This window comes from Microcaecilia unicolor, chromosome 6 (assembly GCF_901765095.1).
Source record: "Microcaecilia unicolor chromosome 6, aMicUni1.1, whole genome shotgun sequence".
Taxonomy (NCBI): Eukaryota; Metazoa; Chordata; class Amphibia; order Gymnophiona; family Siphonopidae; genus Microcaecilia; species Microcaecilia unicolor.
Genome location: NC_044036.1, coordinates 85,858,675 through 85,873,435, shown reverse-complemented (window position 1 = coordinate 85,873,435; position 14,761 = coordinate 85,858,675). Strand labels below are relative to the sequence as shown.

The following is a 14,761-nucleotide window of genomic DNA, read 5'->3' as shown; positions in this document are numbered from 1 at the left end:
ACCTAGAGGCGATAATGTGCACTTTCCCAGAGAAATGATAAAATTGATATCTGCAGCACTTTCAGATAACACAGTAGCAACCAGAAGGGGGAAAAAAAACAGATAATGCAAAAGGAAATGGAGATAAGAGGAAACAAAAAAGCTAAAAGAAAGGAAGAAATACAATTTAGCTGACACTAACTGCATCCACGATACAGAATATTCCCAGCAATTTGCAAGCACTGAAAGAGCAGCTACCTCCATGGAGTAAACAATATCACAGGATTATTTAGTGAATACGGCGTGACTATGTCATTGTTTGGGTTGTGGAGAAAAAAGGAAATCATGATGGGTGAGAGGCAGCGGGGAGAGAGCAGTTAGGAATTTCTGAGAGCACACTGTATGGCTTTCTGTTCTCCCTTCTGTGTTCTAGCCATGACACCACACTACCAGACTAAGGCTAGCCAAGCAGGTGGAGGTGGCTTACCTGCTGTGCCTTTATAGCCACCAACCCTCAATTTGTATCTGTCTCGTACAGATCCCACTTGGAAGAAATCATAAATAGCATAGGCCGAGTCATTGGCAGTCCTCAGATCCACGCGCAGCTCATAATGTGTGGGGCCACCAGTGAGAGCATGTAACTTCTCCAGACCTTCAAGAAAAGAAAAAAAAAGTTACAAACTGTAATAATAATTAATTGCTACTACAGTTTCTAGTGCAGGTTTTAGCAAAAGTGGCCCTAAAGCAGTGCTTCTCAACCCAGTCCTTGGGGCACATCCAGCCAGTCAGGTTTTCAGGCTAGCCACAATGAATGCGTATGAGAGAGATTTGTATGCATGGCCTCTTCAGTATGCAAATCTCTATCTTGTATATTCATTGTGGATATTCTGATTGGCTGGGTATACTCCAAGGACTGAATTGAGACGTACTGCCTTAAAAGTCAAATCCAATATGAGGTCTACTCACTGGATAGACTAAGAGTGTTTCCAGTTGGCACCAGGCATGGGGACGATGAGAGAGGGAAACCAAGGGTTCCATATAACGTTGTAAGGGGGAAACAACTAAGAAAACGGCACAAAGGCCAGGCACTTCCCAAGCACAAGCTGTAACCCATCCATGTTCTGTTTAAAATAGTAAAGAATGTTACCCACCAAGCCTCGTTCCATTGCAAGACATGAAGTCAGAAGGGCTAAAGAGGCTTCTGAGCTATGTAGTTGGGTCCCCAGTGAAACCTCTGTTTGGCAAGATTGATCTGTGGGACTAGAGAACAGTTTGTATAATTTGCAAGGTCCAGAAGACATGGGGGAGACTGTTCTCCAGGCCTTCACACATGTCCCATTTCTAACCACCCTAAAAAGGCTAAAACCCACTGGAAAGGCATGGACTATCATTTTAAGCTCGATATGCTCAGTGCTGAGACCAGCAATCTTTTGGGATGTAGTAGAACTACAAGCATGGGCAATGCTCAACGAATGGGCCTTACCATATGCTATTCATTGAGCTAGAACAGCATCGTTCCCAATCGACTGAGTAATGTGCAGCCATCATGCCCGTGCTTAAGAAAATGATACTATATGTATACTTATAGATAAGAACCAGGTAAACAAGTGTAATCCACCATTATAATGGGGATTACTAGGGTTTGGTATGTGGAACTCTCCACAGTCTCTAGGGGGAGGATTTGAGGTGTGAGAGGTATGATAATTTAGCCCAAGGGGGTGAGTTCTGGGATAACTTGCAGGGCAAAACTGCTTCTGAGCAGTAGCATATCAAGGGTTGCGAGGTGGGAGCAGTCCACCCCAGGTGCAAGCAGTAAGAAGGTGTGCAGAGCAGGCATGCGACTGTCAGCTCTGCCGGTCCCCTGCCCCCTCTAACGTTACTTCCTGTTCTGGGGCAGGGGACCGGCACAGCCAATTGCTGCACCTGCTCTGCACACCCCCTTGATGAGAGGAAAGGTCTGGTGATGTGCTTCAGGTGGCGTGATGCACTTCAGGGGGTGATGCGCTTCAGGGGAGCACAGCGGCGACCTGCCCCGGGTGGTGAACAGACTAGGAACACCACTGCTTCTGAGCAATAATTGATAGTTGGGGAGGAGTTAGAATTCATAAAAGGGATTGCAGAGGGGAACAAAGTGTCTTTGGTTGCCTGCACCCCCAGCAGGACCCTTGAAGGACAGGGGGGTCCTGGACAGGCTGAATAAAGGAGCAGTTAAGAAGGAATGTGGAGCTCCATGTGAGTAAGGAGAACCAGAGCAAGGGGAGCCTGTTCAAGGAACCAGAGCAGAGGGCACCTGTTCAAAGCCAGGGTGCAGCTCTGAGAAGTGCATTGCTGGAAGGAGGTCAGCCTGAACAGTCTGTGCCTGAATGAGATAAGGATTGTGGTCAGAGATATTTATTTATTTATTTATTTATGTGTTACATTTGTATCCCACATTTTCCCACCTATTTGCAGGCTCAATGTGACTTACATAGTACCGTAAAGGCGATTGCCAGTACTGGTATGAACAAATACAGAGTGATGTTTTGGTAGAGTAAAGTTCATATGTGATAGACACATTTGGGAATCGCAAGGAGGAAGAGTTATGTCCAGTACGAGCTTTGGTTTCATTGTGTTGCTGGGTTAAGGCATTTAAGTTGGATCGTTAGGGTATGCCTTTTTGAACAGGTTAGTTTTCAGTAATTTCCAGAAGTTTAGGTGGTCATATGTTGTTTTCACGGCGCTTGGTAATGCATTCCATAGTTGTGTGCTTATATAGGAGAAGCTGGATGCATAGGTTGATTTGTATTTGAGGCCTTTGCAGCTTGGGTAGTGGAGATTTAGGTATGTTTGTGTTGATCTTGATGTGTTTCTGGTTGGTAGATCTATGAGGTCTGTCATGTATCCCGGGGCTTCGCCGTAGATGATTTTATGAACCAGGGATAAGGAGCAGCCTTAGATTATTACTAGCCCAAAGGGATGGGTAAAGGACAGGTGTAGCTATACATATGTAAATACTTTGGGGTTTACCACATGAATCAAGTTGGAAGGCAGTTGGGGTTGTAATACACAATCTGAATCATGTCTCCAGTTGCTATGTGCGCCTCCACTGGCTTCCAGTGGAAGCTAGAGTATTGTTTACATTTCATTGTTTTCTTTTTAAAATTCTGCAAGGTGATGCTCCATTTTATATGTATTCTTTGTTTGCCCTCCCACCTTAAGTACTTAGACATTAAGTCCTATTAATGTATTTGCTTACCCAAGTTCTAAATGGATTGTCTACTCAATTACTGGAGTCCTCTTTCTATTTTCAGGCTGCGAAGCTTTGGAGGATTCTTCCAGCAGATATAAGATTATAAACATTTTAGAAAGATCTTAAGGAGAATTTTATTTCAGAAATATGCAATATGTTAATTTTGCTTATTGTTTTCTGATTTTGTAATATTTGATTGTAATATTTACTGGGTTTTCCGGTTTATTTTTTCATGACTGTGATCCATGTTGAACTGGTTGTCCAGCATATGTGAAATATAAGAATAAACTGCTATGCTATGATATGATATGCTATGCTATCTTGAATGCACAGGAGACGTTTGGAGTCAAGATTGAGAAGTGTACAGATGGAGTTATAACCTGTTTTGCCTGCTGCTTGCAGAAAGTTCAGTAAAGTTGAGTTTGGCATAAAAAATCAAATTCTTGGAGCAGGGGCGTATCTGAAGTTCAGTGGTAGGGGGGGCAGGGGCTAGACTGAGGGGGCACATTATAGCCCCCCCCCCCGGCCACCGCCGCCAATCTCCCCCACCGCCATCAATCCTCCCCCACCGTCGCCGTCACCTACCCCCGCCGAGGTCTGCTTCCTCCTGCCTGCCGGTGCCTTTTACTTCAGCTGGCGGAGACCCCAACCCCCGCCAGCCCAGCCGAGGTCTTAAGTTTTCTTCCTCGTGCTGTGCTGTTAAAAGCTACATCCCTTCCCTTCCAGTTTCGGACGGAGTCTGACATCGCAGCACGTTGTTTGTACGTGCAGGACATCAACGTGCTGCGACGTCAGACTCTGTCCGAAACTGGAAGGGAAAGGATGCAAGCAGCTTTTAACAGCACAGCACGAGGAAGAAAACTTAAACAAGACCTCGGCTGGGCTGGTGGGGGTTGGGGTCCACCGCCAGCTGAAGTAAAAGGCACCGGCAGGCAGGAGGAAGCGGACCTCAGCGGGGGTAGGTGACGGCGGGGGAGGGTTGACGGCGGTAGGGGGGTCCAGGGCGAAATCTGCGGGGGCCCAGGCCCCTGTGGCCCCACGCAGATACGCCCCTGTCTTGGAGTACAGAGTGGTTCTTTGGAGTTAGAGCGAGGATGCTTGCTTTCCCGGATTGGCAGAGCACACTTATAAAACCTTAACTCTACACTCCATTGCCCCGGATCTCTATTCCGGACCTTGACCCACTCCCAAGTTCGAAAGGTGAATTATTTGATAGAATGAGCGGAAAGAATGATGTGACCCGACCCAGAGAGACTGAGCTAGTGGTGGAGGCAGCGAGACATGGGTTACACAAAACTGGTACCCAAACATATGGCTTGATGGAGTAAATTTGTTGGAGAGGAGAGCTACACAAAACTGGCGCCCGAACGTGGAGCTCGATGAGGTAAAGTTGGAAGGACATCTAACCAAGGATTACAAATGTTTGCTTGATATCAAAGAAGTGTAACGTGGAGCAATAAAATAAGCCCAGAAAGACTGCTTGTTTCAGACCTTGGACTTTTACAATTTTCAGCACCAGGAAAAGACTGTTGGACCAGACCCGGTAAATTTGAATTGTTTCTGCCCAGAAAGAGCCAAGCAAACTAGCCATCCCAAAGTGGACCTGAGAGATAACATCAGAAGTGTGAGTGCCTGGGAAATAGCGGGAAGGAATCATGGGCGCGTGATGGCCTCGGCTCCCACGCTGACTGTGAGAGGAAGAAGGAGAGCGCGTCACAGCATCAACCACAACGTGGAATACTGGGAGCAGGTTTCGACTGGATGGCTGACTCTACCTGCAGTACATGTGGAGAGAGATCGAGCATGAGGACAGAGAAGGGCTCGAGAGATGGAAGGGTATGACGCTGGAGAGCAGAGTGGCGAGTCAGTGCATGAGAGGTAGATGGCCATGGGGAGAAAGTTTGATGAACCCTTTTGGGGGGCTAAACCAGAAGTCACGATCACAAATGGGACCACAGTGGGGTGCTTCATGTTTCACTGCTGCGAGGCTTGAGGAGAACCTGTGCCGCTCCCATGGCTGTACAATTAGTGTGGGCCCAAGGCAGCTGCCTGAGAACAAGCCAAGAAGAATCAGCAGGAGTGGTTGAGTGGGGCAAGGGCACCCAAAGAGGTGACCCAATTTTCAAAAGCTGAACTCCAGACTGGCCCCTAATGACCTTGAAGGGGAACTGGTTAGGGGGATGCAGAGAATAGGAAGAATAGAACCAAGTCAGCTGAGCCTTGAGGTAGCCCACAGAGAGACTGAGAACCCCGAGACCTGGTCCGGAGTGTATCAGGAACTGGACTGACCATGCTGTTGGTGATACTGCCGCCATATGTGGTTGGAAGATCACGAGTGGCAGACAATCTGGTGAACTGCATGAAAGTGAGATCTGGAGCCTGGCATAAAAACCTTCTACTAACTATATTCAATCTTCAGCCTGTAAAGCTCAACAAGAAACTTTCAATGCAGCTTCTTTTACATGAAAATATCAACTTCTTATTGTGGATATATCAATGATAAGAGCAGTTCAGTAAACGTATTGGTGTTATCATATTGCTCTTAAGACAAGAAGAAAATCCACAAAAGGTGAAAGAACGCTGAAGTCCTATGTGAAGTACACAGAGAGTGATAAACAGTGGGAAGTTGACCATGAACTTAAGAGTCAAGGACAGCGATGTAAAGCTTCTCAAACAGGTTTTCTGAGACTCAACACAGTACTGTGTGTCAGCCACAGGCCTACTTCAGCAGTCTTCACAGCTTGGTCTGATAGACAAAAACTCCAATATGCAATGTGCTTGAGTAATAATGAGGTAGTCTGGACTTGAAAAAGACCTTAAGTTGAATGCTGAACAAAGGCACTTAGTGTCTGAGTCGCACATGCAAGTGGCAAAATTGCCACTTTTTATCAAGGAGACTAATTCTTGTGCTTCTTGATCTTCGCCCGATGCTGAACATCGAGGTGCTTTAGTGCCGATGAGGACAACGTCAAATCCACATGTCTCCTCAATGTTGGGTCCAATACTGACTGGTCCCGATTGCCCTGCACAGCGGCCAGTGCCGAAGCAGGTGAAGATCCACACAATACTCGTCCACAAGTGCCAGATACAAGTCTAGTAGCCATAGGGACCAATGCTTCCGATGCCAGTGCAGACGCTGAGGTTGATGTCGATGCTAACTTCAATGATGCAGACCTGGCTCCAAAAATCTTTTCTTTTTGAGCCTTTCTGGATTTCTGGGTTCTTTTCTGCATATACAAACAAAGAACACAGCTTAGATGGATATGGTCTGGCCCCAAACACTGGAAACACCAGGAATGAGATGGTCTGACTGCATCAGGAACAACGCTTAAAGTTACTGGGAACTTTAGATGATATGGAAGGGAGCATGGCCAAAGCAAAATCAAATGACTCAATGGTGAGGAAAACAAGGGGCAGAGCTCACCTGAAAAAAACAATGTTACCTGACCAATGTTCAGGCCTCAGAAGGCCCTGGGAGCTGAAAAAAAAGCAAACTTTAAAGTGCTGGTCCCACACTCATGAGTCAGGTGGGAAGGCAACCTGTGCATGCGTGGTGTAAGCACTGCCTCATGCTGTTAAAGAAATAGTATGCTGGGCAGTGGTGTAGCAACGTGGGGCCACGGGGACCTGGGCCCCCGTAGATTTGGCCCTGGACCCCCCTGTCGATGACCCTCTCGACCCCCCCCCCTCCCGCCGCCAACCCTCCCCCCGCCGCCATCGCCATGGGCTACCTTTGCTGGCGGGGGACCCCAACCCCCGCCAGCCGAGGTCCTCTTCTTCCGGCACAAGGCTTCGTTCTGTTTCTGAGTCTGACATCCTGCACGTACAACGTGCAAAAAGAAGCCTTGCGCCGGAAGAAGAGGACCTCGGCTGGTGGGGATTGGGGTCCCCCGCCAGCAAAGGTAGGCGGCGGCAATGGCAGGGGAGGTTTGGCGGCGGGAGGGGGGTCGAGAGGGTCGTTGGCAGGTGGGGTCAAAGTTGGTGGTGGTGGCGGCGGGGGGACGGCAATGGCGGGGGGGGGTTGGCAGCGCCAGGGGAGGCTAAAATGTGCCCCCTCACCTCGGGCTCTGGACCCCCCTCCCGCCGAGTCTGGCTACGCCCCTAATGCTGGGCAACATTCCTGCACTGGGCTCCGTGGATGATGTTACCCACATGTGAGAATTATTTGGCCTGTTTGTCCTCAGAGAATGTGGAGTATTCCTTGCTGCAACGTATTGATAAATTGGTGAATGTTCAAAAAACCCTACACTCAAATTAAGCAGTGTAATGAAGTCACTACAGTACAGGAGACGAGACTATGCTTAGTTGAAACACAAATGGAAAATGTGAAAGCAGGTCAAGCAGCTGTAATGAAGGATAATTTGGCTATTCATCAAACACTGGAGACATTGGAAAATTATGATATCATTTAAATCTAAGAATCATTAATTTTCATATATCCCCTGTTTTATCACTGTAGAAGATGTTGAAAAAAATAGCCGTTTGACATTTTACAGATTTCTAGTGAGATAGTACCACCTATAAGGGAAAGAGAATGGGATTTGATATACTGCCTTTTTGAGGTGGCAATTCAAAGTGGTTCTCATATTATATACAGGTACTTACTTTGTACCTTGGGCAATGGAGAGTTAGGTGATTTTCCCAGAGCCACAAAGAGTTGCAGTGGGAATTGAACCCAGCTCCTCTTGTTTGCAAGACACTGTACAAACCATTAGGCTACTCCTCCAGTCCGTGGAAGCTTGTTATATAGACTAGGATGAGAAAGGAAGGTGAGTCACTGAGATGAAGCCAGCTGGAACCAGTTTGGATCTTATGGGGATTTTGGAAAGTTCTCACCCTGCAGTGACTAGCGCAACTTTAATTACCTCTATTGCTCTGGAATCTGACTATAAATGGATTCTTTGACTGTATTTTCATCATAAGGGCAGTTGTCCTGGTTCTAAGGTTTTAATTTTTCCTGACCTCTGCAAGACTACTCAGGTGAGACATGTGGAGGGGCATAATCGAAAGGGGCGCCCAAGTTTTCCTGAGGACGTATTCAGGAAATCTAGACTGCCCCAATTGGATTCACTGCACATTTTGTCCATTAGATTGTAAGCTTCTTTGAGCAGGGACTGTCCTTCTTTGTTAAACTGTACAGTGCTGCGTAACCCTAGTAGCACTTTAGAATTGTTAAGTAGTAGTAGTAGTAGGACGTCTTCGCAGGATGTCCCGGCGAAGGGGCGTGGAAACCCGTATTTTCTGAACAAGATGGATGCCCATCTTTCATTTTGATAATATGGTCGGGGACGCCCAAATCCTGAAATTTAGGTCGTCCTTAGAGATGGTCGTCCCTAAACTTGGTCATTTCTGATTTTTGGCTATAATGGAAACCAAAGACGCCCATCTCAGAAACGACCAAATGCAAGCCCTTTGGTCATGGGAGGAGTCAGCATTCGTAGTGCACTGGTCCCCCTCACATGCCAGGACACCAACCAGGCACCCTAGGGGGCAATGCAGTGGACTTCAGAAATTGCTCCCAGGTACATAGCTCCCTTACCTTATGTGCTGAGCCCCCCAACCCCCCCCAAAAAAAAACCCACTCCCCACAACTGTACACCACTACCATAGCCCTTATGGGAGAAGGAGGGCACCTACATGTGGGTACAGTGGGTTTCTGTTGGGTTTTGAAGGGTTCACATTTACCACCACAAGTGTAACAGGTGAGGGGGATGGGCCTGGGTCCGCCTGCCTGAAGTGCATTGCACCCACTAAAACTGCTCCAGGGACCTACATACTGCCGTCATGGAGCTGGATATGACATTTGAGGATAGCATAGAGGCTGGAAAAAATATTTTTTTAATTTTTTTGAGGGTGGGAGGGCTGGTCATTTAGGGCACATTTTTGTGGCTTGGTCATGGAAAAAAAAGGGACCAAATAAAACCAGCGAAATGCTGGTCAAGGCCGGCTTTCTTTTTTCCATTATCAGGTGAAGCTGGCCATCTCATGAGCACACCCCATCCCGCCCCCGTCCCGCCTTCACTACCCTACCGACACGCGCCCTTGAAATTTCGCCGGCTCCACGACGGAAAGCCTGCCAAAATTGGCTTTCGATTATACCGATTTGGCCGGTTTCAGCAGATCACCGGCCATCTTCTGATTTGTGTCGGGAGATCACTGGCGATCTCTTTCGAAAATGAGCTGGAAAGTGATATTGTGGTATAATGAGGTATATGTATGGTAGGAAACAGTTAGGGGGGACTTAGAGAGGGAAAGGGGGAAGAAGAGTTAATGCCTCTGATAATGGAGTCTCTGATCAGTAAGAGTTTTCTGCTTTTCACCAATCTGTCATTTTTGCGGGGATGATTCTTGGGTTGTGCTACTTTCATAGCCTCTGGTTCCACTACAGTACTTCTTTTTTCAGCATCATAATGATGCAGCGCAGCAAAAGAATTTGACAGGGGCAAAGGTTGGGAAGGTGAGAGCTTCTGTGTCACAGATCTTAGTCTACCTGAGCCTACTGTGACCCATCTATTCCTCTGTTGTTGAATTCTCTGTGGCAGTGGTGGTGGTAAATTAGCAGGGAATTGATTAATCCTGGATGCTTTTTTAGTTGAAGCTAATTCTTTCTTGAGTTTGTTGATCTCATCTTTCAGAGTTGATAATTGGAGACAGATAGGACAAGCTCTAAGGTTTCAGATAGTTTGCCTTAGGATTAAAGCAGAACATGTATTGCACTGAATAAAGGACATACTGATGTGATTCACAAGTGTAAAAAAGGTTTAGGGGTAACAAGGTATAAGATTGACCAATTATACTTGTCCGTTGACTGCCTTATATAAAGGGAGTTCACCTAGGGGAGGATGGGACTATGATACAGGTAACCTCATTTACCAATCAAGCCAATTCTGAAAAAGCCCAGCGTAGCTCACTGCTCCCAAGGTAAAGTGAAGTTCTGGGGTTTTGGGGGATTTTTCTGGGATTTGCAAGCCTTGCCAGTGGAGGAGTATACTAGTGGTTAGTGCAGCACACTTTTATCCTGGAGAACTGGGTTCCATTCCCACTGCAGCTCCTTGTGACTCTGAGCAAGTCATTTAACCCTACATTGCCCCAGGTACAAATAAGTACCTCTATATACTCTGTAAACCGCTTTGAATGTGGTTGCAAAAATCACAGAAAGATGGTTTACCAAGTCCCATTCCCTTTCCACTTCCTCCAGGCAGAAGGAAAACCTACATCCCATGTAGCAGCTGGCAGTAGTGTTTCTAAGCCACTGACACTGCTAGCCTTCACACATGCACAAGGGGTGAGGAGCCAGCTGCTCGGGATACTACCACTGGCTGCATAGGGTGGAAGTGTTCTTTCTGCCAGGGGGAGGTCTTCAGCTGGCGGGCACTAATCCCCACCAGCCACACCAATGGAGCACTGATTTTGGGAGTGCCTAAGCCCAAAGTGGATGGGATAGATGTTCTGCCTTTTTTGAATATCAAGCCCTTGATTCTTCCCACTCATTCCACCTTTGGTTTTTTTTCTCCTAATTCATCTTGCAGCTTTTTCTTTTTCCTTCTCCTTGCCTGCCTCACTCCCTCCTTTCTTCTTTGCAAACAGTCTAGGTTTTTCTTCTGTTCAGCAGCAGATGGCCTAATTGGCCCCAGATGCAGTAGCGTAGGAAGGGGGGCGGTGGAGCGGTCCGCCCCAGGTGCATGCCGCTGGGGGGGTGTTGACTCCGCTGGTTCCCTGCTCCCTCTGCCCCGGAACAGGTTACTTCCTGTTCTGGGGCAGAGGGAGCAAGGAACCAGCGGAGCCGACGCCGCTCCCAGTGACATTCACTCGGGGGCGGATCGGCCCTCTCACCCGCCCCTCGCTTCAAGTAAGAATGCGCTCCGGGTGGGAGGGTACGCTCTGGAGGGGGGAGGGTGCACACCGAGGGGGCGCCGTGCTGCACCCAGGGGGGTGCGCAGCTGCGACCCGCCCCGGGTGTCAGCCGCCCTCGCTACGGCACTGCCCAGATGCATAATTCCCTTCCCACATGCTCTGACCCTTTGTTGATTTTTGGTTTCTTTTTATTTCTCTCAGACTACACGTTTCCCACATGACCTCACTTCCTGTCAATTCAGAACTCTCAGAGACTATAACTCCCAGCACTCCCATGAGAATGCTTTAAGTTCTTCCATGATCTCTGGAACTTCTTCTGGTGCCAAACGTCTATATAAACAGTGATACACAAGATATTTGCACATATTGGATCTCTAATGCATGCAAATTTCTGTCATGCATATGCATTGTGAATATCCTGAAAATCTGACTAGCTGTGGCATCCACAGAACAGTTTGGGAAGTACTATTGTAGAATGAAACCTAGTGGCCCAATAGCTAATCAAGTGTGCAGGATATTACATAAGTACATAAAAGTACATAAGTATTGCCACACTGGGACAGAGCAAAGGTCCATCAAGCCCAGCATCCTGTTTCCAACAGTGGCCAATCCAGGTCACAATTACCTGGCAAGATTCCAAAAATGTTCATACACTTGATGCTGCTTATCCTAGAAATAAGCAGTGGATTTCTCCCAAGTCATTTTAATAATGGTCTATGGACTTTTCCTTTTAACCCCCGCTAAGTTAACCGCCTTTACCACATTCTCTGGCAACGAATTCCAGAGTTTAATTACATGTTGTGGAGAAAACGTTTCTCCAATTGGTTTAAAATTTACCACTTTGTAGCTTCATCGAAGACCCCTAGTCCTAGTATTTTTGGAAAGAGTACACAAACGATTCACATCTATCCATTCCACTCCACTCATTATTTTAAAGACCTCTATCATATTTCCCCTCAGCCGTCTTTTCTCCAAGCTGAAGAGCCCTAGCTGCTTCAGTCTTTCCTCATAAGGAAGTCGTCCCATCCTCTTTATCATTTTTGTTGCCCTTCTCTGTACCTTTTCTAATTCCACTATATCTTTTTTGAGATGCAGCAACCAGAATTGAACACAATATTCGAGGTACAGTCCCACCATGGTCCGATACAAAGGCATTATAACATCCTCATTTTTGTTTTCCATTCCTTTCCTCATAATACCTAACATTCTATTTGCTTTCTTAGCCGCCACTGCACACTGAGCAGAGGGTTTCAACGCATCATCAACGACGATGCCTATATCCCTTTCTTAGTCAGTGACTCCTAACTGGAGGAAATATTTTTTCAGTCAACGAATCGGAGGAACTTTTTCTTCACTCAACGTGTGGTTAAGATCTGGGGTTTGTTGCCGGAGAGTGTAGTGGGCAAGTGGGGGCGGCTAGCTTGGTGGGGGCTTGGACGGCTTCCTAAAGGAAAGGTCCGTGGTCCATTATTGAGATGACTTGGAGAAAATCCACTGCTTATTTCTGGGATAAGCAGCATAAAATGTATTGCACTTTTTTGGGATCTGGCCAGGTATTTTGGAACCTGGATTGGCCACTGTTGGAAACAGGAGGCTGGGCTTGATGGACCTTTGGTCTGTCCCAGTGTGGCAATACTTATGCACTTATGCACTTAACGTGGAAACTTGCATTACGTAGCTATAATTCGGGTTCCTCTTTCCTACATGCATCACTTTGCACTTGCTCACATTAAACATTTTGTACCCCACATTTTCCCACCTATTTGCAGGCTCAATGTGGCTTACATATTACCGTAAAGGCGTTCACCAAGTCCAGTTCAGAAACAAATACAAGGTTATGTTGTGGTCTAATGAGATGGGAGGGAGTGAGGATTGTAAGTTGTCCAGTACTATCATTGGTATTGCTGTGTTGCCTGGTGTGGGGGTTTAAGTTGGATCAGTGGGGTATGCCTTTTTGAAAAGGTTGGATTTTAGTGATTTCCTGAAGTTTAGCTGATCACGGATTGTTTTTACAGTTTTTGGGAGTGTGTTCCATAGTTGTGCGCTTATGTAGGAGAAGTTAGATGCATAAGTTGTTTTGTATTTGAGTCTTTTGCATTTTGGGTAGTGTAGATTTAGGTATGTTCTTGATGATCCGGTTCTGTTCCTGGTTGGTAGGTCTATAAGGTCTATCGTATCCTGGACTACGCCGTAGATAATTTTGTGGATCAGTGTGCAGATTTTGAAGATGATCCGTTTTTTGATTGGGAACCAATGCATCTTTTCTCGGAGGGGTTTAGCGTTTTCGAATTGTGTTTTGCCAAATATCAGTCTGGCTGTTGTGTTTTGGGCAGTTTGGAGTTTTTTTGTGAGTCATTCTTTACAACCTGCATAGATTTCGTTGCAATAGTCTGCATGGCTTAGGACCATTGATTGTATTAGGTTTTGAAAAAATTTCCCCAAGGTTCTCTTATAATTTTTCACAATCCTCTCGCGATTTAACAACTTTGAATAACTTTGTGTCGTCAGCAAATTTAATTACCACACTAGTTACTCCCATCTCTAGATCAAAAGCAGCAGTCCCAGCACAGACCCCTGGGGAACCCCACTATCAACCCTTCTCCATTGAGAATACTGACCATTTAACCCTATTCTCTATTGTCTATCTTTTAACCAGTTTTTAATCCACAATAGGACACTATCTGCTATCCCATGACTCTCCAATTTCCTCTGAAGTCTTTCATGAGGTACATTGTCAAACACCTTTTGAAAATCCAGATTCACAATATCAACCGGCTCACCTTTATCCACATTCACATTCACCCTTTCAAAGAAATGTAATAGATTGGTGAGGCAAGATTTCCCATCACTAAATCCATGGTGGCTTTGTCTCATTAATCCATGCTTTTGAAAATGCTCTGTAATTTTGTTCTTTATAATAGTCTCTACCATTTTGCCCAGCACCGACATCAGGCTCACCGGTCTATAATTTCCTAGATCTCCTCTGGAACCTTTTTTAAAAATTGGTGTTACATTGGCCACCGTCCAATCTTCTGGTACCACACTCAATTTTAAAGATAAATTACATATTACTAACAATAGTTCCGCAAGTTCAGTTTTTCAATTCTATCAGTACTCTGGGGTGAATACCATCCAGTCCAGGAGATTTGCTACTCTTCAGTTTGTCAAATTATCCCATTACATCCTCCAGGTTTATAGAGATTTCATTCAGTTTCTCCAACTCAACAGCTTTGAATACCATTTCTGACACCAGTATCTACTACTACTACTACTATTTAGCATTTCTATAGCGCTACAAGGCGTACGCAGCGCTGCACAAACATAGAAGAAAGACAGTCCCTGCTCAAAGAGCTTACAATCTAATAGACATGAAATAAAGTAAGCAAATCAAATCAATTAATGTGTACAGGAAGGAGGAGAGGAGGGTAGGTGGAGGCGAGTGGTTACAAGTGGTTACGAGTCAAAAGCAATGTTAAAGAGGTGGGCTTTCAGTCTAGATTTAAAGGTGGCCAAGGATGGGGCAAGACGTAGGGGCTCAGGAAGTTTATTCCAGGCGTAGGGTGCAGCGAGACAGAAGGCGCGAAGTCTAGAGTTGGCAGTAGTGGAGAAGGGAACAAATAAGAAGGATTTATCCATGGAGCAGAGTGCACGGGAAGGGGTGTAGGGAAGGACGAGTGTGGAGAGATACTGGGGAGCAGC

General features: G+C 46.2%; 1 protein-coding gene across 2 annotated transcripts in view; it reads right to left on the bottom strand.

Moving 5' to 3' along the window:
• Positions 1 to 14,761, bottom strand: part of TNN (tenascin N) — a 131,768-nt gene that overhangs the window by 3,057 nt on the left and 113,950 nt on the right. For both annotated transcript variants that reach the window (XM_030207587.1, XM_030207588.1), the window contains one exon: positions 467 to 631. In XM_030207587.1, the coding sequence (XP_030063447.1) occupies positions 467 to 631 (165 nt within the window). The remainder of the gene's footprint in view (positions 1 to 466; positions 632 to 14,761) is intronic.